At 38.2% G+C, this 27854-nt stretch overlaps 1 protein-coding gene across 1 annotated transcript; it reads right to left on the reverse strand.

Annotated features, from left to right (window-relative positions):
- On the reverse strand, window positions 1-27816 carry LOC100486474 (meckelin). Its single transcript, XM_012962302.3, has 28 exons — window positions 27525-27816; window positions 26713-26792; window positions 25309-25390; window positions 24445-24520; window positions 22724-22784; window positions 22610-22642; window positions 21787-21849; window positions 19627-19736; window positions 18987-19086; window positions 17461-17538; window positions 15912-15977; window positions 14861-14999; window positions 14172-14298; window positions 13512-13605; window positions 11674-11730; window positions 11445-11543; window positions 11228-11326; window positions 9161-9256; window positions 8975-9074; window positions 8213-8331; window positions 6071-6211; window positions 5725-5805; window positions 5327-5443; window positions 3860-3976; window positions 3527-3631; window positions 3227-3329; window positions 2593-2735; window positions 1-1440 (listed from the first exon to the last, which is right to left on the reverse strand). Exons 1-28 carry the CDS (start codon window positions 27703-27705, stop codon window positions 1360-1362), a joined length of 2748 nt encoding a protein of 915 aa, XP_012817756.2. The 5' UTR covers window positions 27706-27816; the 3' UTR covers window positions 1-1359.
- Between the last annotated feature and the right edge of the window lie 38 nt (window positions 27817-27854).

Here is a 27854-nt window from a genome sequence, read left to right on the forward strand (position 1 = left end):
TAAAATATAGAGAATTTTATTTTAAAAGAGTATGCAAAACCAATGCTATTAATCATATCTACACAGGGGTTATTGCAGCAGCTGGTGCACAGATCTGAAATCTGTTTTAGGCTTGCTCTGGCACTAAAACTCCACTCATCTGTGAGGAGGGAAAAAACCATCCAGCCAAACAAAATTGCTCAAGGGAGATTGTGGGTATTGCAAGTTTGCACCTTTTCATGTTGATGATACCGAGCCAGTTTAAGGTGAAACTGAAAAGAGCTCAAATTTAGCAGGTATTTCAGGTGTTGAGATAAAAATAATAAAATATAGTTTCATAAAAGCAACATATATATTTAACACCATAATTGCCACAGATCCTAGACTCTCTCATTCTAATTCACCACAGACTCTACTTTTCCAGTTTACGGTCTATGCAACACTGGATACTGAGTTGAATAACAAATCGCTATGTAGATTTAGTAAAACTCAGTGGCACTTAGAGGGTTAAACAAACTATATAACATGTCTGTGTGTTTGGCATAAGGGATACTGTTTACTTGTGCCTGAAAATAAAAGGGCTCATTTACTTACAGCAGGAAGAATTGCTAGGTCTAATGATAGGCACAAAATTACACCCATTAAAGCAATCTTCACAATGTGCACCAAACCACAGCTCACTGGAGGGTAAGGGAGCTCTGTAGCCCACAGTAATAACAAACAACAAGCAAATAGCACCTGTATGAAAGCAAACATCTCACAGGTTGCTATGGGTTATTAGTACAAATTTTGCAAATGTTATTAAACTGTAAGAGTTGTTTCTATAAGTACATGATAATTAGATGATTTCCTGAGAGCTGGAGACAGGTAATGAACATAGGCACACTAGTTACAAAATTATGGAAATGTTTGGATGCTTGTTGAAGATTTGCTACAAAACATCTCTGGAATTATCTTAACACCTTGCAGTGCAGGAAAACATTATCCTTTTGGCGTCATTTTTTTTGGTTATTGACTACTCCCCTGTCCCGCACACTCCTATTAAAAGTACAAATGTATAAAAATATAACAATATAATAGAAACACAATGACAGTAATGAATCCTATTAAACAGGTGGCAGAACAAAGGACATATATTACATAGAAACAAAATTAGCCACTTATGATACAAGTCTTTGCACAAGATTATAATTCATGTCGCAGGCACTATAAGTAAATATCATTTTCTCTGTACCCACTCAGATGCTGTGTAGGATCTGCATGTGCACATATTGTGCTTATTCAGGCGCTAGTCACGCACTCATAAGCTTTGTTAAAGTGTTGGTTTAACCTGGACTATGGGAAAATGTCTCCTCTCCGCTTTGTCTTTCTTGTCCTCCATCAAATGAGGAAATTCTCCTCCACCATTGTCTGCCTGGACACATTTTTCTTTCCAATCTGATAACGTAATATTACTACCAGCTGGAGGCAAAATACAGAGAAAGAAAACTGTAAGTTTCATACTTTACACATGCCACATGACTTAAGGTCCCCATACATGGGCTGATTCTAGCTGCCGATATCAGTCCCTTAGGCCGATTCGGTAGCTCAGCGTTTTTCAACCACTGTTCCGCGGCACACTAGTGTGCCGCGAGATGTTGCCTGGTGTGCCGTAGGCAGGGCACCAATGTACTAGGGGGGCACTGCTCTTGGCACCAATGTACTAGGGGGGCACTGCTGCTGGGCACCAATGTACTAGGGGGGCACTGCTCTTGGCACCAATGTACTAGGGGGGCACTGCTGCTGGGCACCAATGTACTAGGGGGGCACTGCTGCTGGGCACAGAGTTAAATTTTTTAACATTTTCTAATGGTGGTGTGCCTCGTGATTTTTTTCATGAAACAAGTGTGCCTTTGCCCAAAAAAGGTTGAAAAACACTGCGGTAGCTAATCGGCCCGCATATGGCCGACTTTGCCTACACCCGTCGTTATAATTCGATCATTTAGCCCCAGGGCCAAACGATCAAATTAGCCTGGATTCTCCCGATATCGCCCACCTGTAGCTGGGGGATATCGGGAGAAGATCCGCTTGCTTGGCATAGCTCTTGTAAACACAGCCATATAGATAATTTCCTTTAATGCACAGTGGGCACTGTAAAGCCTGTGTATTTGCTTTCAATCCCAGCCAGCCTACAACACAGCAGAGAAAAGAAGAGGGGGGTTGGGATGAACTGGGAAAGGGAGAGGGGAAAGCAGGACTGTAGCTAAGTTAGGGAAGTAAGGAACAACACCTGAGTTGAAGGAGGGAGGATTGGGGCTTTTATAGAATAAAGAGTAAAGAGTGTTCTACATACAGCACTGGGGGATTCTTGTGGGCATATTTGCAAGAATAATTGAAATAACAGTGGCCCAATTTTGTTTGTTCCAATAAAATGTTTTCATATCGCTAATGTGTTTATGTTTGATTTGAGTGACAGATGACCTTGTTGGGTTTATGTCAATCCTGGACATAAGGGGGTTGTGGATTGACGAGCATTTCTATGCTTGTGTACAATAGCCCATGTTTCACATTCATTCGCACGATTCTATTTGACCCTGCAGCACACAGCTCACTAAGCCCCAACAAGTATCTTACCGTCTGAACTACATATGTTATGATTGTTGCCAGCACAAAATTCTGTGTCCCCAAATCAATGATGCAAAAGAGCAGGGTGTCAAACAGAAGCAACACCAATTCATTGCCATAGAACAGTGTCCGGCTAAAACGAGCGCCATCATCTAAACACAGAGAGGAAAAATACTTCTAGTGAATGAAATCTTATACAAAGCAGCAAAAAAATTATTTTTAATGTATTTGATTTCCCAACATAAACTGAAAAACTCATTGTGAACATATATTTATATATATAAAGGCACATTAACCATTTTTAAATGTTCCATTTGTATTTTATATAATGAAAGAGACAAATGTGAAATGATATTCCTAATGCACAGCTTTGATTTGGCCACTTTTGTTTCTCTCTTTACCCTATAATCCTCCTTTTCTAAGCCCTCCGGCTGATACTGGCAGCCAAATTAGACACTCTTGAGGCCTATAAGATGGTCTTGAAAACAGATATTGCATCAGGGCACAGTCAGATATTGAATGATATTATTATTTGAATTCCTTGCGGCTTTTGACAATGAAAGTCATTTATTTAGGTAAAGTCTAATCGTTCCCATTAGAAATATATCTTAGAGAGAAAATTTTCGCAGTTTCTTATGCTTACCAGTGTAAAGAATAGACTTCTCCATAGGCTGCTGGAACTCCATATCAAAGATGTGTTCCAGAAATAGCTTGTCCTTCACCACATAGTCTAGCTCTTTGTAAACCTGAAAAATATTGTCGTTTGTAAGTTCTACATGGCAACCTTCTTTCTCCTGCATCTCCTATGCTACTAAATCTTTATAATTGTGTTTTTTATGTATTGCAATATTTGTTCTGTGATAAAACAGAAGCAATCCAAACACAAAGACATCTGCAATGAGCACTTGGCCTAACTGGACATTACTACTGAAAATAAACTCACATGATCCAGGAAAGAGGAAAGGAAGCGGTTAATAGTGTAATAAGTCTTTATCCTTTGCTGCATTAAGGGGTTGCTTTCATTTACTCCTCTCTGCCCTCTGGGTGCCTAGGAAACAGAGTAAGATTTGATTACTTTAATCCTACAACACAACTGATTCAGTTACGTGCTCCCTGGTCTGAAGAAAGATAGAGCTGTAATTGTACTGGGTAGCTATGTAGCTAATGCTTCTCATTAGGCATAATATTCTTCAGTGATATATTATATAATACTTTATATTATTATTTGGCCAAGACTGATTATCAGGGCTTGCAAGCATTAAAATTTCACCTGTACCTCAAGAAGTGGTTCCATGATCTTCTCATACTGATCCCTCACTCGATCACTCAACAAAACCTCAAAGGTCTGGATATCAGAACTGGGTTCCAAACCTCTCAAAGGACACAAGTTCTCCTGGTCAATAAAGGACAATCATTGTTTTCGACTGGTCATGGAATGGTTTTGGAAATATATGTAGAATTATGTTATGTTTACAAGGCAACACTGAATATACGGCTGAGATGACTTTGCTGCTAAAGCATATTTGATTGGCAAAACCACCCTAATCCTTTACTTGCCATCAGTGAACTTACTCCTGCCTTATTCTTTCTCAGTATTATTAATACAACTAGTTAGTGAGAAGCCAATATGCCCATCAGTTGCACATAACTGAGTAGTGGGGTTTTTTACTTGCTTGTGAGCAATAAGGCTAATTTCAGATGTACCTGATTAGCCTGTGGATAAACACAAGCAGAGAATCAACCCCTGTGCTGGCATTGGCCTTTCCCTGTGACTGTACAGAGAGCCATTTTGATTTTGAAACGCACGAGTATGTATTTTAGCTCCAAAATACACTCTGTGTGTCTGTGTTTCGGCCAACGAAAAGGCTCTAGGTGCAGGCACAAGGAAAGGCTGATGCCAGGGTAGGGGCCAATCCTCTTGCCCTGTCTGGCATTAGCCTAAGGCAATTTAATTATGCACCTGTATTATGGTCTGTCTCAACTAATCGTTTACTATCTCTCTGCTGCTCTAAAGCATCTCCCTTACAGCTAGGGACAGATTTATCAAAAAAAAAAAGAAAAATGTAAAAAAAAGAGAATTGTATTTGCTAAAACACACATAGAGACAATTATCAGTATTGTCTATTTTGTAGCCACGACTAGTAGCTCTGTGTGTCATTGTCCTTTAAGTTATAGGAGCTCCAGCCCAACAAAATAGTGTCTACCTAAAGGTGGCCATTCACGGGTCGATTGTAGCTGCCAATATCGGTCCCTAAGGGAAACAACAACTGGCCTGCCTAACCGATATCTGGCCTGAAACTGGCCAGATATCAATCGGGCAGGTTAAAAAATTCAGTCGAATTGGAGACCGCATTGGGTTATTGATGCAGTCCCTGAACCGGCTGAGCCTATTCCAGTCGTTATAATTCGATCATTTGGCCCCAGGGCCAAATGACCGAATTAGCCTAAATTCCCACGATATTGCCCACGTGTAGGTGGGGATATCAGGAGAAGATCCGCTTGCTTGGCGACCCGGCCAGGCGAGTGGATCTTTACGTGTATGGCCACCTTAACTTGAATGCAGATACCTATAGTTTCTGCCATAAAGATCTGGAAGAAACTGATGGGCAACAGATCACTTTCTAGGAAGCAATAGCCAGCTAGGTGTATTGCTGCACATCCTTATTTTCGAAAGCACCAATTGCTAGCAGATGAATAAGTGAAGCCATCAGTTCAGGTCAAATATGCATATAAATGTAATCACCTCTTCTTTTTTCAAATTTGACAGCATGGTCTCCATGCTTACATCAGCCTGGCCATGGACAGAGCGCCCATGGATGTAGTACCCATAGCACCTGTGAGTCAGTATAAAAACCGAAACCTGCAGGGAAATAAAAACAGATGCATACAAACATCAGGATGGTCAGTTGCCCGATATATTCAACTTAAACATTACCAGTAGGTTATAAAAAAATAAATAAAATAATGAATTATACTGTAACAAAAAACATAGGAATAGACCTATCATGTGGCTTCTATATACTACATAGGATCTAAAATGCCAGTGTACAGTAGGTTATATTCATGTAAAATAACATACACAAACAAATTAAAACATTTATTGGTGGATGTGTCTCTTTACCACATTTCCCCATTACTTACATTGCTCAGCGAACAAAGATCTGTAAACTGGCGCATTTTGTCTTCAAAAAATCGTTCATAGATGACAATACAAAACAGAACCTGCAAATGCAAACAGTAATGCTATAAAACAAGGTACATCTTCTAACAACAGAGGTATAGCTGTTCCTTAGCAACATTTTCAGGAACTACATTTTCAGTAGCCAAGCCTTGGACTGCCCTGTCTAACTTATTAGAAGATTAGCATTGCACAACAGACATTGCCCATTGTCTACTCACTGCATTTTCCCCTCACATGGACAAAATATATTAATCCATTAATCAATAATACAATTCCTATGGATTTTCCCTCTTTACATGTAGTCACCTGAACAATGCCCACTGCCAACCACATGGAAGCAGCAATGCCAAATCTCAGAATGATGCTCCAGGATGCCAGGTAGGTGCCACTTGGAGGGTTCAGGTCAAGATTTAAATCTTTGGCAGTGATGTTCTTGAGCCCCACCACCTGCAGACAAAAATAACAATTTGGATGATCATGGAAATCTAAATGATTACATTTAGGAGTGGCTAAACTTTCACTGCAAGTCACTTCCACAAGCAGCTAGGAATGTAGGTTGGTCAGGAGGAGGGGGATTGCCTTGCCCATTTCTAATTCTGTGCCTTCCCATCTTTGCTTTTAACTACTCCTGGACATACTTTCATTTTGTGACCAAACAATCCTTCCAACATTATCTCACCCCTTTGCTTACCCATCCTCTCCTGTCCTCGCCCTGTTTCCTCCTTTTCCTTGTGTTCTTTTTGTGTTATGTATTTCTCTCGTTTTACACTGCCCAAAGGTACCTAGGTTTAGTAACCCCCAACACACACACCATATTGTTTTTCACTTGCCTAAAATTTAAAACCATGGTTTGATTTCCCTTATCTGTGATGTATCAAATCCCTAATTTATTCCACTGATGTCCCTGACCCCAGCATGCCTTATTTTACTCCATCCACCTTATCTGCATCCTAACTACCCTCTTTTCACGTTGCCTTACATTTACTTAATCTTCCTCGGCTTAACTTTGATTTGTCAGTTCTTCTGGCTTTGTCATTTCTCCCCCATATTTCACCATCCTATCCAATCTGCTTTTGCCTTCTAGCAGCACCTTCAAGCAATATTTTTACTCGATTCCCCCAAGACCAATTTTCACATTTCTTCTTTCCTTTGGACCCATTTTACAATGTATTTATATTCACATGCATACACTATCATCTGCAACCTTCATAATGACTCTATGTTCCTAATGAACGTAACCTTGCTTTCGATCAATGAACCAAATCCGTTGTTAGTTATTAAGTCATCCTTTCTTTCCTCTAAGCAAAGAATTTCTAGCATGTTGTTTGTTTTATTCTGGTTGGGATTACCTTTTCTGTTAGACCATGAACTATTTAATTTGTTTGCACTTTTTATTTTTATGTAGATTTAATAGTATTTCAGCATTTATTTTCCAATGTTTTACTTTATCCTATAGTTATCCAGAATTATATATATTACATATTTGATGATTTTTTTAATTTTTGAAAAGTTGATCATTTATTTAAAAGCACTTGGAATAACACATAAATAGTTTATATGGTTGTATCAATACGTATGATGGGTTGACAAGGTGACCAATATTGGCAAATGGATATCGATTGTCTCGTTGATCAGCCAGGGTAGAATGAACTATCGGCAGTAGGTTAATGTTAGTGGAAACAGAAAAGTTAATCCCAACCAGAACAAAAAAAACAACATGCTAGAAATTCTTTGCTTAGAGGAAAGAAAGGATGACTTAATAACTAACTAATGAGTTATTGCCCATGGACAAATTTGCCCAGGGTTGATAAATGCCCACAGCACTGCCTTGCTGACCCCTCACAACTTCAAACACAAAAAGGTACAGAGATAAGATGCTGGCTAATGATTTTCAAGCTATAATCATCTGATCCATTAAAAAATTGCTCTGCATCACTCCATGTGCCATCACTGAAAAGACACACTAATGTGATTGGAATAGCTTCCTCAAATGCTCACTGACCACCACCATTTAACACCATCTACATCATGTTGGGTCAACTTCCTGTGTGTGTAGCCACCCAAACTAACTTGAAATTTAAACTTTAAATAAAAAAACAGTTACACATGTATGGAAACTAGTATCTGGAAATCCATTATCCGTTTCCTAGTTAAACAATCAATTTTTTCTTTATTTACTGATCCTTTGCTTTTTCTATGTAACAAAAACAGTACTTTCTACTTAATTTAAAAAAAAAATCAAAACAATCCCATTTTTTAAAATGTATTACATAAAGTGCCTTTATCTATAAAATCCCAGGTTCCAAACATTTTAGATAAATGATCCAATAAGTTTGTTTTTTTAAATGAGTACCCTTTAGGATTGTTAACAAAACCTAAGATTTGGTAAAAAATGATGATGGCGTCATCTAGCAGATTCAATGATTATTGCTCAAAGAAAAATGTTACCTCCAGAAGCAGCAATACAGAGAAGAGCTGGAATATGGGACTAATTTTCCTGTAGGTCTGCATCTCATTCCACTCATTAGCCACAAGAATAGTCCTCCAAATGCTTATGTTAGATTTAACTGTGGAAAGAAACATAAGATTAGCAAAAAAATGGTAACAAATAGAGTTTGGTGAATCTGAACTATATCACAGGGCCGCTATTTAGGCCAGGACTGCCCAACTGGATGTGGCCCTCCAAAGGATTTTTATGGTCCAAAGTCTGTTCAGAGGCTCCACAGCATTCATTACATAACATCATCATTTTAATTTAATCTGGCCCTCCAGCATGCTATATGCAATATAGCTGGCCTACTACCTATAATATGTTGGACAAAACTGATTTAGTCAGTGACAGGACATTTTCTTCACAGACATTTTGGCAAGCATCAAAATATTAGGAATTGTGGTAAATTCCCATTACCAGCCAGCTTCTGGAACATGGGTGTGGGACGGTCAATTAAAGTAATACAGTGAAACTTCAATTTTACTTACTACAATTTAAGTTTTACCTCATTTTACACTGCTTTCTTTTTGGTCCCACCAATATATAATGCATAATACATTTCCCCGATTTTATATTTTACCGGATTTTACAGCATTTTTTCCTGGTCCCCTGAAAAAATTTAAAATGGGGGTTCTAGTATAAATGCTTAGATGTACCATAAACTGTGACAAAACCACAATATTCACTCCATTGCCCTTATGCACAGAGCATGAACTTGCCTTGGGAATTGGATGTTATTTTCTCCTTTGGTTTTTCCCAGTCAATTAAGAACATGGAGACAGTCAGCTGGGAGACTAGAAGATGAAGCAGCTCTATGGTCTTAAATAAACACAGATAGAGATCAGAGGGCTTTCATGTCACATGCGCACATGTTCTTAAGACAATCAATCATACATTCACCTTACCTTCAGAGCAAAAGCGACTGATAAGTATATGATAAAATCAGTCTCGATTTGCCCGCCAGCAGGCGGTAAGGTGACATGAACTGCTGATGTTTGTCCCTAGAGAGAAAAAAATGCAAATAGATTTAAAGGGGTGGTTCACCTTCAATGTAACTTTTAATATGTTATAGCAGTGCTGTACAACTGGTGGCCCGCCGGCCGCTGTGTGGCCCCCCACCTGTCTGGCTGCTTTGATGGCTTACCTTTGTGTAAGCTTTAAATGGTATCAGTACTGAGATTACCTGGCCCCCTGCATGGTTCTCACCTCAGATTCAGGCTGTAATCACCCTGTATTGTTTAAAAATGTAATTCCCTGTGTTGTTCACACCTTTTAATCCCTACATTGTTCAACCCCTGCAGTGTTCACACCTCAGGCTCAGGCTGTAATCACCCACATTGTTCCCCTGTTCATACCTCAGATGTTGTATGTACTGCCTTCCTATGCTGCCTGTGTGTATGGCACACACAGACAGCATAGGGTAGGCAGAGTATGGCACATAGGCAGCATAGGGCAGAGAGGGTATGGCACACACAGGTAGGGCAGGCAGAGTATGGCACACACGAGCAGGGTAGGGCAGGCAGAGTATGGCACACATCGGCAGCATAGGGTAGGCAGAGTATGGCACATAGGGAGCATAGGGCAGAAATGGTATGGCACACACAGGCAGGGTATGGCGGCAGAGTATAGCACACACAGGTAGCATAGGGCAGGTAGAGTATGGCACACACAAGCAGCATAGGGCAGGCAGAGTATGGCACACACAGGCAGCATAGGGCAGGTAGAGTATGGCACACACAGGCAGGGTAGGGCAGGAAGAGTATGGCACACATAGGCAGCATAGGACAGGCAGAGTTCTGCCTGTGTGTGCCATACTCTGCCTGTGGGAGGTGAACCTGGCAGGGGTTTGTTCTGGGAGCTGGGGGTTGCTGCGCTATCCACAGGTGAGGAGGAGGCATTTGGATTTAAGGGTTGATATCCCCGCAGTGAGGACCAAGCATTTGGGTTTTTGCTGCACTACCACCATTGTGATAAAATGGGTGTGGTTTTTAAAAAGGGGAGTGGTCAAAACTGGCTTCCATTAGCGGCCCTCCACCATGTATGCTAGAGAAATTCCGTCCCTCGGCACCGTAGAAGTTGGACAGCACTGTGTTATAGAATGGCCAATTCTTAGCAACTTTTAAATTGGTGTTCATTGTTAAGAGTTTTTGGATAATTTGCTTCCTCTTCTGACTGTGCTGGGGTCACTGACTATTGCTCTGTGAGGCTAGAATTTCATTGTTATTGTAACTTTGTATTACTTATCATCCTTATCAAACCACTGCCTAGTTGCTAGGGTAATCTGGACCCTAGAACCACCTGCTAAAAACTCCTGGAGAGTTGCTGAATATAAAGCTAAATAATTAAAAAAAAAACAAATAATGAAAAGAACACACTAAACGTTAATGTAAAGGTGAACAACCCCTTTAAGCAAATGATTTACAGCTTTCATTAGTAAAGAGGAGAGTGAAGTTCAGATACTTTAACAAATGGAAAAAGCTTCAAAGTTCAGTCTAGTTATTATAGATGACTTAATTTATCCAGACATTGGGTTAGATTCAATTCAGCGAGAAAAAGGTTTATTACATGAAAACTCATGGACAAGATTTTAATTTGAGATGCAATTCAATTCAGAAAAACATCTCATGGTTCATCATATGAAAACTCTATTGAAGTGGGTAAGAAACTGTAACTAATTTAATCTTGCCGATAATTTTTCATGTGATAAACAATAAGAAAACTTCTTCTCACTGAAGTTAATCTGCCCCACTTGAGTAGGCAAGTCATAACAATCTAACAGGTTTGTAAATATGTTGAATGTCAACTTATCATTTCAAGTAGTTCAAGAACCTACAAGGAAAAGTGCTCTATTGGACTTTGTAATCACTAGTATGTAAATATGAATACATGTATATGTTTATGCAAGCTTGGCAAATGATTTACAGTTTGATTTCAAAATTTTAACTTGTATCTCAGTACACTTGTTTAAATACCTTAAACGCTATAAGCCAATATATTGCAGTTCCAAGGGTGATAAGGAAGAATGTATTTGCTAGAGCTCCAGACAAGAAAGCCAGAAACTTTATGATTACCTACGGACACAAAAGAAGAAGAAGAAGGTGTAGATACTTAAAATGTAATTAGTAAATTATTAAGAAGAACAGAAAACTAAAACGTATGCACTGTATAGTGCATGAATTATGATCTCACCAGAATACCAATGTACTGTTGCCCTGATCTTCGCAGCCAACTGCTGGTCTCTAGGATGGCATATAGGCTAGCAAGAGACCCAAGGACTCCCAACGCAATCTGTAATAATAGGCAGAAAAAATATGGGAGGTAATGATATCATTTATATTTACGACTTAACATGATACACCATGATTGTCATACATACAAAAAAACTGAATACAAATGCTAAATAATACTGAAAACTTACATCAGTGTCTCTCTTATAGGTACCTTGGCTCTGACTGTAGGTAACAGCAAATGAGACCTGGAAAAAAGGGACGAAAGAAACATTGGTTAAATCTGTGCTCATCTTTTTAATCTTTAGTGTGTGACTCTCCATTTGTTGCTGAACTAGAGCACGCAGTATTCCCTCCAGCCAAAAGCTTGAGAGAAACAACACTCAGCCTTGACATAAATGCTCAGTTTATGTAGTAGAGGGATGCACCATACACTAAAGCTACTAAAGAAAGTTTACACTGAAACCATTAGGATTAAATTGCCATGAATGTGAATTTATGCTGGTTTAGTACCTTATATCTAAATTTGGTCTAGTACTATTGCAAGTATGAAACACAAGCACAGTGTCGGACTGGGAACACAGGGGCCCACCAGAAAACCTTAGACCCTAGGCACCCTTTCCAAAAAATGTTCTCCTCTATTTGTCTCCTTTATTATCCTAGTCTCTTTTATTTACATGCTAGCATCTATTCTCCCATCTATTTCTCCTCTTTCTTCCCCTTTAGAAATAGGGAATGACCATGAAATGGTCAGGAGCAGGAGGGCCCACTTACACCTAGGCCCACCAGGAGTTTTCCTGGTATCCTGGTGGGCCAGTCCAACACTGCACAAGGAAGAATAGTTTGTGTATAAAGTAAACTATGGCTAATAGCACTGCTGTATTTTGGAGCTTTCTAGATAAGACACCACACCTGTACTAAGACCTGCAGCTTTTATAAGCAATATAAGCACAAGGTAGAATGGTTTGTGTATAAAGTAAACTATGGCTACTAGCACTGCTGTATTTTGGAGCTTTCTAGATAAGACACCACACCTGTACTAAGACCTGCAGCTTTTATACTGTAAGTAATATGTGCTCTGCTCTATCAAATGCATTATTTATATAAGCCAATACTAAAATGTATCTAATTAAATTAAAGCCCAATGTAAATAAAGTAAAATAGCTTATTAACTTAACACTGAAGACACTGTGAATGTGGTACACTCAAGGTTAAAAAGGAGGACCAATCTTCTGTTATTCTATGCCACGAAAACAATAGCAATGCACTGGATAGGTACTTCTTCTTCCACTCTCTGTGCCTGGCACCATCCGGTTTACAATGTAGTTGTTAACCTGGATTTGATTTCCAGGAGGCTAACATATCTACAGATGAGTTATATCATCAAGTATCTACAGAACAATTGTTCATCCATTCGGCTAATAAAACACAACAAATGGATACCACCAAAATTCAGATTAGACAAATGGATTTATTAAAATTCTTAAACGAATATACACAATTCTTATTAGGAACTGAAAGCTTAGTCCCAAACACACAGCCACAATTTTCAAATCTTTTTTTGGCAGCCCAACTTTTTACTAGGGAATTACTAGGGGATTTAGTATAACTGGTTACAAATGTGCACCTATTGGGGATTCCCATGGTGAAAGGTTATTATAATATTTGTATATCACACACATCAAACATAGAGTAAAAGATAAAAAAAATAGACAAAGAACAGAAAAAGAAGAAAGAAAGAGAATAGAACTGAAAGGTGGTAACTTATTTTTCGTGGGCCTGTAAGAAAGTCCGAAAATGTTCGTGAAGGGTTGGTATAATTAACAGTATGGGTTTGTAGAGATAATTCGGTAGGTCATCCAGGAAGATGGATTTGTTAATGAAGTAAATAAAACAACAAAAAAGCTGTCCTTGAGGATTTGACTACTTTTAGTATAGTGGCATACACCAGAGACTAGTAAATTTGCTGTATGCAGTGTGGCACAGAACTTATATGTTTACAGATTAGTAACAACAAAGTAATACTGACTTGTGCTGTTCCACTTAGACCAGGTATCTTCTGATAACGGACAGTCAGCTGGAAGGGAGACTGATCCCATGTGTCCCCAGTAGTCACATATACACTGCATGATCCAAGGAGAAAAAAAATGTAACTAACAGACTCAATAAAAGAAGACTAAGGTATGTCAAATAACTCTTCATTTTAGGGCACACTGGGATAAGTAATAGATAACTGTGTGCATAGAACATCCTACATATAATTATAACATTTATGATACAAAAATAGCTAGCTGTCTCTGACTACCTGACAGTGGATCGCTGTTGCACTTGTCCATGAAGACTGTTCTACTCAAATATAAATATTCTGAAAACATTTTCATTTCATGTAAATTAAGACTTATGTATGAAGCTTCTTGAAAATGTATGTTGGAAAGCTGATTCAAACAATGCAGCATCGAGAGCTATTGTATTTGAAAGTTACTGAACCTCAAATATAAATGATTGTCAATACACCCAATAGTGTTGGTGTTCTGTGTATGTCTATGAAAGAGATTTGCAACTGTCAAGAGGTGAGAGTAACAAAAAAAAAAGCTCTGAAGTAATCATCTCCCATATATAAATATGTGATTTTACAATAGGTCATCCTTTCCCTTAAACATCCATCAAGCAGGCCACACAAGCAGCTCACCTTAAATTGAGACTTGTCGCTACAGTAATGTAGGTAGGAGGGTTGGAAATGTTTCCAGTCCTTCCTGAAATGCCATCAACCAGAAAGAATCGTCTCAGAGCATTGGTACTGCTGCTGGAAATTGGATCTGTGGAACAATAGGCGTTAGACATAAAAATCCATCTGGATTTTAGTAGTTCAGGAATAGTTCAGTGCAGTGCTCTAGAATATTTTCAGGCCAACCTCAGCTCCATGGAAGCTGTACTTTTCAGTGCCGGTTCACAGAGCTGCACAAGGGAGTTGATTCTATTCTCTCAGCCTAAAGGAAAAAATGCAGGCTGAGAGAAACGGATCAAACACATTAACGTCCACTCCAGAAACATGTGATGCTAGCCCTGCTGTTTGAATGCACTATGTCCAGGGAGCTGTTTTAGAAATACAATTCGCAGAATTTCACTATAGTAAAAACTTTAACTAAGCTGTAGTTCAACAGTAGCTGTAGGACAACAGACTGAGCATTTCTTCAGGAAAGCAATTATAATCACTGGGGGTGCCTAATATTTTGGCATCCCCCAGTTATTATATCTCTTGTTCTGCTTTAAGAAATAAAAGGCATAAACATAATCTTAATAAACCAACAGTAAAACCCGGGGTGGGGATGTTCCCCACTACAGATGAGCAATTAAAGATTAATATTCATAAAAACTTACTTGTACTGCCTTGGAAGCCAGCATTCCACACAGGAACAGGCCATACCATACTGACACCATTACTGGTATAAGAAACGAAAAGCTCATAAAAAACTGGTTCTGGTACATTCTGAAGAAGGTCAGCCACCTGTAGGGTGCACTGAAAATACAAAGTGGACAGTCCCATAATTCCTTTAGCAATATCACACATGGCAGTTTCTCTAATATCAGATATATATTCAGATTTTAAGTAAATATTCTGCTTAGTATTTTGTGGGTCAATCCTAATTAAGGGATGCAATAATTACTGATTGGACAAGAGTATCAGAAAATAAACTTTAAATCTCGGTTAACACTGAGGGATTTGCTGAACTCTAATCTTCAAAAGAAAATCTTAACAATTTAAATAAAAAAATTTGAAAGCTACAACCTGGTGAGCTCTATAGAAGTCAATGGGAGATGTATTTTCAACATTTAGGGGCTGATTTACTAAGACACGAATTCGAATCCGATTTGTAAAAATTCCGTTTGGAAAACGAACATTTTGCGCCTTTTTCGTATTTTTTGCGTTTTTTTTCGGCGCCTTATGACTTTTCGGAAATTGTCGTGACTTTTTCGTTACCATTCGGAATGGCTACGAAAAAGGCGCGACTTTTCTCGCAAGTTTTAACGCTACGAAAAAATCGCAAGATTTTACGCAACATTCGGATGGTAACGAAAAAGTCGCGATAATTTTCCGAAAAAATCGCCAAATACCGATCATTACGAAAAAAACGCAATCGGACGCATTCAGCCAGTTCGTGAGTAAGTAAATGGGCCCCTTAGGCTATTATTATTTTTTGGGGTATTTATAACAGTTAAGTTTGTAAAAATGAATGGAACAATGTAATTTTTTCTTGTGATAGATTTGTCTTTATATGCTAGTGACATACTTTATAAAAAACACAGATTCTAAAATTATTAAATCTGCCTCCGCATACTGCATTTCCTGCCAGTATCAATGTATAGTACATGGGAATGTATCAAGCCCCATAGACTAAACAAACAGAAATATACAAGGTTTTGTACTCACAGACTGATTGTAATATGTCCCAAATCTAAATGCAGCATCCCAAACAGCCTGTGTATTTGGGCACATCTACAGGGTACATAAAGGGCAAGAAGGATAGAATTAGCAAAGCACTTCCAGATTTCATGAGTAATTATATTCCTTTGTATAATAAACCTTAGGGCAACCTGAGATGCTTTTTTTCATGTGAAAAGCATTTGAAGAATATATCTAACTCCTTATCTGCACATGAGAAAATAAAAATAGCCAGGATATATATATATATATATATCATACAAAAAAGACCAGAAACACTGGGATTTCTGTGCAAATCAAAAAAGTATATTTAAATGTGCATATACACTGCACAGAAATCCCAGTGTTGCTGGTCTTTTTTGTATGATGTGTTATATTTTTACCCTGCACCTGGGTATATAATTAAAGCGGTGTGCCACCCTTCTTGTGTATACACATTACACAAGAACCACGAATATCCTGTAAATTATATCCTTGTAAACGTTGCTTAGTCAGTTATAATCAGTGCTTAGTGATGTAATTTTTTGTTTTTCACATGATTCTTTGAAATTTGGATATTATAATAAATAATAAACTATGTAAAATATGAGGATATTAGTAGTCACCTTGGAGTAAAAGTACTCTGTGACTTAATATACTGATATTTTACAATAGGGGGTACAATATTTGCTATATATCTAACTTATATCTAACTTAATGTTAAATATTTAAATAAATCAATTTAGTAATAAAAAATAAAATAATAAAAAAACATTTTTTCAATTAAGTGGCTGTATGTGGTAAATCTAAATGTTTTCCTTCTTACAAGATTGTTGAAAATGAGCACTGTATATGGTAAATCTATTTTGATATATTATAATTTAAATTATATATGTATATATTTATTACATTATAATATATCAAAATAGATTTACTATATACAGTGCTTATTTTCAACAATCTTGTAAGAAGGGAAACATTTTGTGTAACACTTGGTGCAAAACAATTATACAAGACAAAACAACTATAAAAACAAATGCACAAGTAATGCATGACTTTTAAATAAAAATCCATAAGAAAGTAAGCTATAATAAGCAGGGCCCTCAAATAAAAATCCATAAGAAGGTAGGCTTTAATAAGCAGGGCCCTCTTTACCTCCTATTTTGATCAGTATTTCTATGCAATTTGTACACCCTATTGTACAGTGTTGTAGAATATGTTACAGATATATAAATACACATATACATTATTAATATAATCATAAAAATAAAAAAGATACTCTACTACGCCTTTATTCTACTGTTAGCCAGAATCACATGGGAGGCAGCAATGCCTTGTCCACAAAACAAACTGACATTTATTTAAACCTTACAAAATAGCCGTAGAAAAGTAAAAATACATTGTGCTGCAATAAAACTTAAGTTCTTTGTGGCACTGAAACACATTTTTTTTTACATATATCAAATTAAAACTGAAGCAAAGTACTATATATATACATATATTTATCCAATACCATGGTGGTCTATAGTTTTTTTAGACTTAGTGCTGACTTGTTTACCTGTAAAGTTCCTCCTTTCAGATTTTGCCAGCCCAAAAAGTTTCCACGGAGATCATACTTCAGGAGCTTGAACTGCATCTGTATTAAGACAGTGTAGCAATTAGCTGATACAAATATACAGCCTATGGTGCTAAGGTAAAGGAAGATAATATGTGTCTATGCAGGTATGAGAAATTCCACCATACTTTTACAGGTAGAATATTTTGGATAGAATGCTTGAGGGAGAAATGACTGAGGAATAAGCGTCTGTACTAGCTTAATATAAAATACAATTTTAAAAAACTAGAGTTTGTACTTTTTACGGAAAGCACTGATTGCCCTGCACATTTTATTTGTGTAAATGATGTCATATTTAAATGTACTAGGTCAGTGCTGTCCAACTTCTGTTGTACCGAGGGCCGGAATTTTTCCGACCTACGTGGTGGAGGGCCGATAATGGAAGCCAGTTTTGACCACTCCCCTTTTTGAAACTGCACCCACTTGAAACCACACCCATGTTATCACATGACCATACCCATATTAATGGTTGTAGTACAGCAAAAACCTGCCATACTCTGCCTGCCCTACCCACCCTGCCTGTGTGCCATACTCTGCCTACCCTACCCTGCCTTTGTGTGTGCCATACTCTGCCTTCCCTACCCTGCCTGTGTGTGCCATACTCTGCTTGCCCTACCCTGCCTGCGTGCCATACTTTCACTGTGTGTGCCATTCTTGGATGGTTTGTGCCATACTTGGCCTGTGTGTGCCATACTCTGCCTGCCCTACCCTGCCTGTGTGTGCCATACTCTGCCTGCCCTACCCTGCCTGTGTGTGCCATACTCTGCCTTCCCTACCCTGCCTGTGTGTGCCATACTCTGCCTTCCCTACCCTGCCTGTGTGTGCCATACTCTGCCTGCCCTACCCTGCCTGCGTGCCATACTTTCACTGTGTGTGCCATTCTTGGCTGATTTGTGCTAAACTTGGCCTGTGTGTGCCATACTCTGCCTGCCCTACCCTGCCTGTGTGTGCCATACTCTGCTTGCCCTATGCTGCCTGTGTGTATGGCACACACGGGCAGCCTACAGTGACACAATGCTGGCACTGCTCCTACAGTCTGCACAATAACTATATATTAAAAAACTTTTTAATTGCAGTATCCCCTCAGCATATGTTCTTTTTGTAGTATGCAGGGATTATTTGTGGGTTTCTACTGCTGAGGTGTGAACAGGGGAACAATAGGGGTGATTACAGCCTGAGCCTGAGGTGTGAACACTGCAGGGGGTGAACAATGCAGAGATTAAAAGGTGTGAACAACACAGGGGATTACATATTTAAACAATACAGCCTGATTACAGCCTGAATCTGAGGTGAGAGCCATGCAGGGGGGGGCAGTTAATCACAGTACTGATACCATTTAAAGCTTACACAAGAGTAATCCATCAAAGCAGCCAGACAGGTGGGGGGCCACACAGAGGGGGGTCGCGGGCCGCATGCGGCCCGCGGGCCACCAGTTGGACAGCACTGTACTAGGTCATTCTCTTTCTTACCTGAGCATTTCTTGTGAAGGACAACTGAGCAGGTGATGGTGCTGTGTTCCATAGTTGAGCTACACTAGTGCTATAGAATAACGGTGGGAGGAATTTATTTCTGCAGCAGACAAAGAATATATACTTTAATCCCACTGACCAGCATGAACATATAGCAATTAATCAGACATTTGTTTTTGTTACAAATAGATTTTGAGATTTTGTAATTTAAGCCTCCAGTAAAGTTCAGCATTTCTGGGATTCTTGGGGGTTCTCAAAGTAACAGAAACAAGGGGAGCAAGGCTAATGGTCAAGTCCAAAGCCTTAAAGGAAGGGCTGGAGATTTTGGAAGAACTGAGATAAAAAAACAACTGAGATAAAAAAAACAACTGAGATATGAGAAGGGAAATCGAGATTGAGAAAAAGGGACAGTGCTCTGTCAAACAATGAAGAATATTGCCCTTAATTCCATTAAATTTATTGTCTCTATCTGTATCTTGGATATTTACAGGTTATACTGTACTTACGGAACATTTTTAGGCCCCTAATTACAATCAGTTGACTGTATTGAACATTTCATGCTTTTAGCTCCACAGTGTAAACATCAGTATAACCAAGTTACTTAATAAAATCCCTGATCTCTGTTCTCCTAGAGACTCACTGTGAAAGATATATGAGACTGTATAAATTCAGTGCGGTGCTCGTGAGGGACGTCACATTTAGGATGACCAAGTTGGTGAGAACCTGGCAAGCAGTGATATTGCTGTAAATCTGGGAAAAGAAATAAAAATGATACAGGTGTTTGTGGTATATTGTAACAGAGCAGCAACAAAAAAATGCAGTTTAAAAAGGAAAAAAATAATGCAATGCCCAGCTTACAAAAATCCCCACCCCAAGCTGGCAAGAGGTTTCACTTAACAAACCATCCTGCTATTCCTGTGCTGTGTTGGTTTACTTTTTATTTTCTTAATAACTGCTTTTAGAGGCAATTACCAGGGAAATGGTTAACATAACATGTAGGTCATTTTTCTCTGCACTTTTAATCGGTTTTTAATTGTGCACACTTATTTCAGATGTCATGGTTCCTTCTTGATAAACAATCTGCTAAATTGTAGTCGATGTTTGATAAATCTAAATTTACTTTTTATTAGCAGTTGTTTAGATTTTATAATAATAACTTTATGAGTTCCCCAGCCTAAAGTTTTTTTTCAGTCTGCAAACCATACACTCATCAGGGTGTGTGCCACTAGCAAATATCAGTCAGCAAGTTGCACTGGCCAGCTGCATTGTTAATTTGCTTGCAAAAAAAGAAAAAAAAGCGACAAACTGAGAAATAGCAACAATAAACTATTTATATTTCATTCACCATTATTTGTGTCAGAATATTATTAAACATCCACTAAAATGCCACTTACCATGCTACTCTCTCAGGCCACAGAGATGGGGATTTGGGAAATTCCATTGCTATGCTTGCAAATAATGAAAAGTGGTGTGCTGTCCATGAAAAAAAAGAAGTAGTCACCAATTAAAACAAATCACTGAAGTTCCACAGCTGCATTCTAGCCTTTGTTTGGGGTTCCTGTTAATTTAACTTCTCACTTATAGACCTGCTGATATGAATATAAATAGATGTTTTCTTTTGCTTAGGCTAATGCCACACCATGTGCATGGCGTATATTTTCGGCAAGTCGAAAAACACTTTCCGAAAATACCACCATACGCCCCATTTGCTCCTACCTGTGCCTGCACCAGAAGGAATGGAATACACTTGCGTGCAGGCCGAAATACACATAAAAAGTGTGACTTTGCATTCTCTCTTGTTTTTATGCGTATTTCGGCTACATGTGCTTGCACCCGAGGGTATCCCGTTAATTCTAGTGCAGGCACAGGTAGGAGCGTACAGTATGTCGCTATTTCCAGCAATTGTTTTTCGGCTTGCCAAAAGTATACGCCATACACATGGTGTGGCATTAGCCTAAGCAAAAGAAAACATCTATTTATATTCATATCGGCAGGTCTGTAAGTGAGAAGTTAAATTAACAGGAACCCCAAACAAAGGCTAGAATGCAGCTGTGGAACTTCAGTGATTTGTTTTAATTGGTGACTACTTCTTTTTTTTCATAAACAGCACACCACTTTTCATTATTTGTAAGCATACTACCACACTCTAAGGGGCAGATTTATCAAAATGTGAGCTTAATTCCTAAATTCATATTAATTCCTATGGGATTTTAAGAAGCCATTTATCAATTGGTGAACTCTAACTTTCACCCACTGATAAATACACTTCTAAAAATCCCATAGAAATGATAGGATGTTGATGAGTTTTTATGTATTAAGCTCTAACTCACATATTAATCAATCTGCCCCTGAGTGTCAAATACACCAAGGGCATTATGCAATCCAATAGCAAAGGTTGCTACAATTCTTATAACTTGTACCAACCAATCAGGAGGTAGCATTAATTGATTATCCATTTAAAAGCAAACATCTTCTAGGTTGCTATAGGTTACTGCACATGGGCAAACATAGTGCTGTTCATTACATAAATGGGCAGGAGGTTTATTCACCAAACATATTCTACATACTAAAACTTGCACACATTTTAATTGCCTGTTAATATAAAAATGTTGAGGGTGATCTATATATTGATATTAGAGCAAATATATATATTATTCTGGGATAATAAGTCTGGGAATCTCCTCAGACTTAAGCAGAAACATTTTTAATAAATCAGAATGGTCACATTAGACTGACAAAAAAACACCTTAATAAATGATCATGATAGTATATAAAAATTGTGCATAACACAGAAACTTACGCTACACGCCTGGTAGCTAGAATCTAAGTACAAAGTCTCCCAAGCTGATGCCACAGCATACACCTGTTTAAAAAAAAAAAAAAAGATCATTGTTAGTAGTCTAGCTATATCTACCTCCTTCTACATCAGGAATTGTCCCTCAGTCGCAACTACGAAACACTGAAATACTTTCTCAGGGGTAGAAACACAACAGAACTGGTGTGAGAGCCCTCATCTCTCTTGTTCCCAGAGGACCATATTTTGTTGTATGTGCAATCGGCTGCTGATGGAGCTTTTACAGCCCCATGTAATCTGATGAATTGGATCAACCCAGTTTGGCTCCTTTTGTGGTCAAGTGATACATTTTCTATAATATACTTAAGAGTGATTTTACATTTTTTCACGAATGATATAGTAGGTACTTGTTATATCAGGGGGCAATCAAATTTTAAAATTATATTTCCTAAAGCCCCAAATACTACAGTAGTTAAATTAAATATATTATTTGTGTGCATTGCCCCAAATATATCGTCTATGTTCTTTTTTTAGCCCTAATTAATAGAAAATATGTATAGGGGTCAGTAATTACTTGCCTTTTCTATATCTAAACTATATAAAGTAGTTTTCAGAAGGACTCCCTAGTGATTAAAAGAGGTTAATACAAGTGGCAAAAAATCATAGGTTCCTATGCTATATGATTAAGTGCTGAGCAAGCATGAGATGCGTTAGGCTATCTACAAGGGGTTGTTAATGCTTTGTAATGAAGGTAATCTTCTAGGTGCAAGGTGCACCTTAAACAGAAATTATACATGCTGTGTTAAAAAAATGCTAAGCATGAAATTACCGTTGCTGCTTGTGGGAAACAGAGGCCTCCAGACTGTGGAAAAAAAAAAACAAAGCAATTTAGTAAATTGTCTCGTGTGGGTTTGCTTTGAAGTAAAAAGTACTCATTGCTTACCTGGTTACTTTCAGGACAAGTACAGTTACTGCTTATAAAGGTTTGCTGACATAGAATGCACCTAAAAAATCCAAATCAAAGCATGTCACATTGTTACCAGCACAACTTCAGAAAAACTTTTGGAAGAGATAAGATACTTGAATGCCTTGAAATGACAATACTATGAGTTTGTGCCAGCATGGATTTATGCAAAATAGACCATACCAAACTAAAGTAATTGCCTTTTATAAAGGGTTATCCTTAATTGAGAATGATCTGAAGATTTTTGAGGATAACAAGCTGTGAAATCCTTTCAGTGGCTACTAAAGCAAATAAATTGTTATCTTTTATATAAAAGGGCATAAAAAAACGTAATTGTGCCTCTTTATAGGGCCCAGGTAAGGCCTCGCCTTTAATATGCACTTCAGTTTTGGTACAAGGGATAGAGTACTTAATCTATGCGGTTAGACTGTCATGGTTGGGGTTGTTTTCTCTGGAGAAAAGGTGCTTGCATGTGGACATGATTACTCTGTACAAGTACATTAGAGGGAATTATAGACAGATAGTGGGGATCTTATTTTTCATAAAAGAGTTCAATGTATCAGAGGCCACCCCTTAAGACTAGAGAAACAGAACTCTAGCACCAAAAATGGTTCTTCACAGTGAGGAATGCCCTGCTGAGTGATACTGTAATGGCAGATTCTATTAACTGCTGTAAGAGTGGCTTAGATGATTTCTTGAACAAACATAACATTCATGGTTACTGTGATCTTACGATCTACAGTTAGTATAGTTATTGGTATATATAGTTTATATATCTGTGAGTGTAAAGATAGGTCGAAATTATTATGTGTGTACATGTGCACTGGGGGTCACCTGAAGGGGTTGAACATCATAGCCTTTTTTAAACTTTGTAATTTTTTAAACTATGTAACTATGTAAATGAATTTTCACTTCATTCTTATAGTGGTTCTTCATGATGAGGGAAGTAAGGTTGTGAAATAACCTGCCACATGTATGTTATTATGGCAGATTCTATTAATGCCTGAGTAGCTGATACCCAAAGCTACAGTGATCTCAAGATCTAGTGTGATCTGTGTTTCAGGCAGCAGGAAAGCAACATGTGTATCTGTTTCTAAAGTGCCTAGTAAGAAACAGACTTGATGCTTTCCTGCTGTCCTCAACTTGGACCACTGCTGACTGTTTGCAGCTCAGACAGCTGGCGGCTACCAGTAGATCTGCAAGAGTATTTATCCAAGCCACCAGTGAAAGAAGGGAACCAACTGTCAATAAACATGTTTTAAAGAATTAGAATATTAGCTGCAGCAGATACAGTAGGTCTATAGTGCAAGTATTCTGAACCAAGGAATGTTGGCTGAGGCTTAGATGAAGAAGGATAATGTGAGACAGAAAAGGTAGCAAGGTCATATATTGAAACAGCAAACAGATTAATACTAAATATAAAAAAGGTTAGGTTTTGGTGGAGCTCAGTTTAAGATGTGTTTATTCCTATGGGTGTCTGTTTTTATCCACTAATGGAAATCAAAACAGAAAATGTGGGCTAATAAGGGCTAAGCAAGAAAGCCAAGGCTGGCAAAAGTCATCTATGAAGGCTTGTTAAATTCACCTAAGATAAATGTAGGTCAGTCAGTGCTGAGGAAAAAGTAGAATCAGGATTTAAAGAGCAATATAACAGTGGATGTGACATTGTTATCATAATTACAGATAATATTTTAACTTACTGGTTCCCGATGCCATTTGGTACTGATAAAGCACCACAATCTGCACACGAGTAGGTCTTGCTGGAAAGGTTTTCCGCTTTAAAAAAAAAATGCAAAAAAACCCACATTTGTATATATGGATATATAAATAAATCTCTCTATATATATTTATATATTTTTATTTATATATAGATAAGTGTAGTATATTTTAAAAAACTATAGTTATCCACCCTAGGCAAATCTGCACATTTTAAACCAGCTGAAATTATTGATTGGTTGCCATAGGTTATTGCCCAAGTGCAGATTTTACCAGTGTTGATAAAATAGCCCTAGAAAAGTTTTCTTTTGCATTGCTGAGGTGTGCTATATATGGTCAGCTTGTAAAGCAGTAGGTAAATATTATATGGGTCCGGTTGAATCCGTTGAATGCATACAAATGCGACACAGCTTATGTACGCATTCACGCAGCACTACCGCATCACTGGCATGATCGCGGTCCATCAGGAATCCACGGGGGATCGACTGGTGGACCACGATCGACGTATTGGCCACCCCTGATATAGAGGTATGAGGGTGAAGATCAAATGCTTTTATACAGGTCATGAAGCTCCGAGGTGATTTCTAATATCCTCATATTTTACAACAGGGGACTACATTATTTATTATAATATACATACTAAGGGAGTCATGTGACAGAAATTATGGAAAGCCTGTCTCCCATAGACTCCATTTTAATCAAATAATTCAGATTTTTAAAATAATTATAAAACAGGACAGTAATAATAAAACAGGACATTGTATTTGATCCCAACTAAGATATTAGAAAGATATTAAACTTAGAAACATTGAGTTAATAAATTAACATCTATTGAGTTAATAAATTACCTCTGATCTGTTGGGCTCCACATGTGCAGGTGCTGCCAGTACATGACAGGCATTCTCTTTGGTCAAAAGATACCACCTGGCCCTATAAGGGAAAAGAAAGGTTCAATTTATAAAGTGTCGCTAAAGTGCCAAAGTAAAGTGCATTAGTGCCTTTTGACCTTGGTTCTTCCAATCACCCTGATTCTAAAAGGGATTCTGTCATTATTTTTATGGTGTACTTTTTATTTCTAAATTACACTGTTTTCATAGCAAATAATTCCCTCTACCATTTAAAATTTTATTCTTGAACCAACAAATACATTTTTTTAGTTGTAATATTGGTGTGTAGGCGCCATCTCAGTGCATTGTGTCTGATTCTAAGCTTTCAGAAGCAGCCAGCACCACACTTTAGAACTGCTTTCAGGTAACCTATTATTTCTCCTATTCCCATGTAACTGCAGGAGTCCCAAGCCGGACTTTGATTTCTTACTATTGAGTGCTATTCTGATATCCACTTGGAGCTGCTATCTTGCTACTTTCTCATTGTTCTGCTGATCGGCTGCGGGGGGGAAAGGGAGGGGGGTGATAACACTCTAACTGCAGCTAGTCCCATGTGAAATTTCAAAATTAAATAAAAAAAATATGTTTGCATTTTTTAAAAATGGATTTCAATGTAGGATTCTGCTGGAGAAGCTCTATTAACTGATGCATTTTGATGTTTTCCCATCACAGTATTCCATTAAGGCACCCCACTGTTTCAAATCCTGGGGTACAAAACTCTTGGGCTACAAAGCGTCCAGTCCTATGGCTAGAGGATCAAGTGAGCATTGCTTTACTTTTGGGGCAGTGAGAGAGCTCCTACTGATAAGATCTTAGCCAAAAGGCTAAGTTTGCCTGTGACTTATATTGCAGTTACATGCCAGACTTGTTCTTTTTGGCATTTATTGGCACTGTAGCCCAAGGGAGCAGCTTCACACAACAGCATATAACAAACAACATTAATAACAAACAGTGACCAAAGCTCCAACTCCTTTGTATGCAAAGTCACAGTTTCGTAACTCCCAGAATTCATGAAGTTTTGCATAAGTAAGAATAATATGGTAATTTCTATACTATTCCCATCAGAAAGATGCTGATTACTGTGAAACAGAGATCCTGTTAGGGTGATGGAAAAAGGGAGATATGTCGCCCATGGTTAAATCTGGGCTTCGCAAGGAAATTTCGTATGATGAATTGTAGCAAATGTTTTGCCACCAGCCATTCACTCTATCGTCAATGGGAAAGCACTCAGGGGAGATTTGTCACCTGTGGTAGCCCATATTTAACCATGGGTGACAAATCTCTTACACAGAAAAACCGCAACCAAAGTAGGTCTTTAGATTGGTAATTTTTATGTTTTTTTAATGCTTTAGTGACAGTACTCACTATGCTGCAGGGTGTGCAGTTTACCAAAGGGGATCCAAGATCACTGATCGCATATTCTTTAGAACAGGTGCATCGGAGACCTAGTTAACAAACACAGACATTAGACAGTGTAACATTTTAATGCTAGTCCTAATCAGTAGATATTCTACTAGTCACTAATGGTAATCTTTAAGTGCTATTTGTATTTTGCGTCCCTGCAGTAGGAAAAAAAAGGCAAAATAAATAATTAAAACATATATAATAGAACACATATATGTGCTTAGGCTTTATATAGGTATAAATATAGAAATCACACACATAGAAAGTAAAAAAAATTACTTGCACTTTTTTTTTCATTCTATTGAAAAGGTTAAAGTCTGATAAACTGTATGCTTAAACCAAGGCCAAGTAAATAAAATTCCTTGTTAGGGCCCCTATGGCTGTAGCAACACATGTGCCAATCAAAATGCTTGAGAATGCACAGATAGGGTTTATTGTAGAGAAATTCAATGCCACTGGGAATTCAGTGACTGAACATAACTTCTAGAAAGGCAATGCTGGGCCATTTAGCCTTAGCGTCATGGTTTAAGTGACCTGCAGTTAGTTTATATGAACTAATGAAATAAGAGTGTCCAGGAATCCATTTCCAATTCCTGAGGGGGCTCAGATTGGACAACAGGAGGTGTATAGCTGTACACTGAAAGTAGCAAATGGGAATTCTATGAAGATGGAGAGGCCATTCGCTATACAGTCAAATTTGCTATTTCTATCCCAAAAACGGAACCACTACCTCCTGTTAGCATCCTTACTAGTTAAAGAACAAGGAGACTCACCGTCAGGACTGGCCACTACCCCCAATGATGATCCGCAAGGGAAACACGACAGGGCGGCCGTGTTATAAAACTGATCCGCTGCACAGTTAGCTGGCTGTGTAAATGCTATGGAAGTACTCTGTGGCCGAGCCAGTGCCGGGAATAAGAATAAAACAAACAGCGGACATATTCCAACAGGCATTATAGCGCAAAAGAACTAACATTCACTCGCTCGTAGCGTCCGTTTCTATGGTAACATTAGCGCCCTGGCTTTGTCCGTCACGTGGGTTACCTGTGTAGGAACATTGGGCGCGGCTCTGGGTCACGTGATTTCCTGATAAGGTAGAGTAA

Source organism: Xenopus tropicalis, chromosome 4, assembly GCF_000004195.4.
Source record: "Xenopus tropicalis strain Nigerian chromosome 4, UCB_Xtro_10.0, whole genome shotgun sequence".
NCBI classification, from domain to species: Eukaryota; Metazoa; Chordata; class Amphibia; order Anura; family Pipidae; genus Xenopus; species Xenopus tropicalis.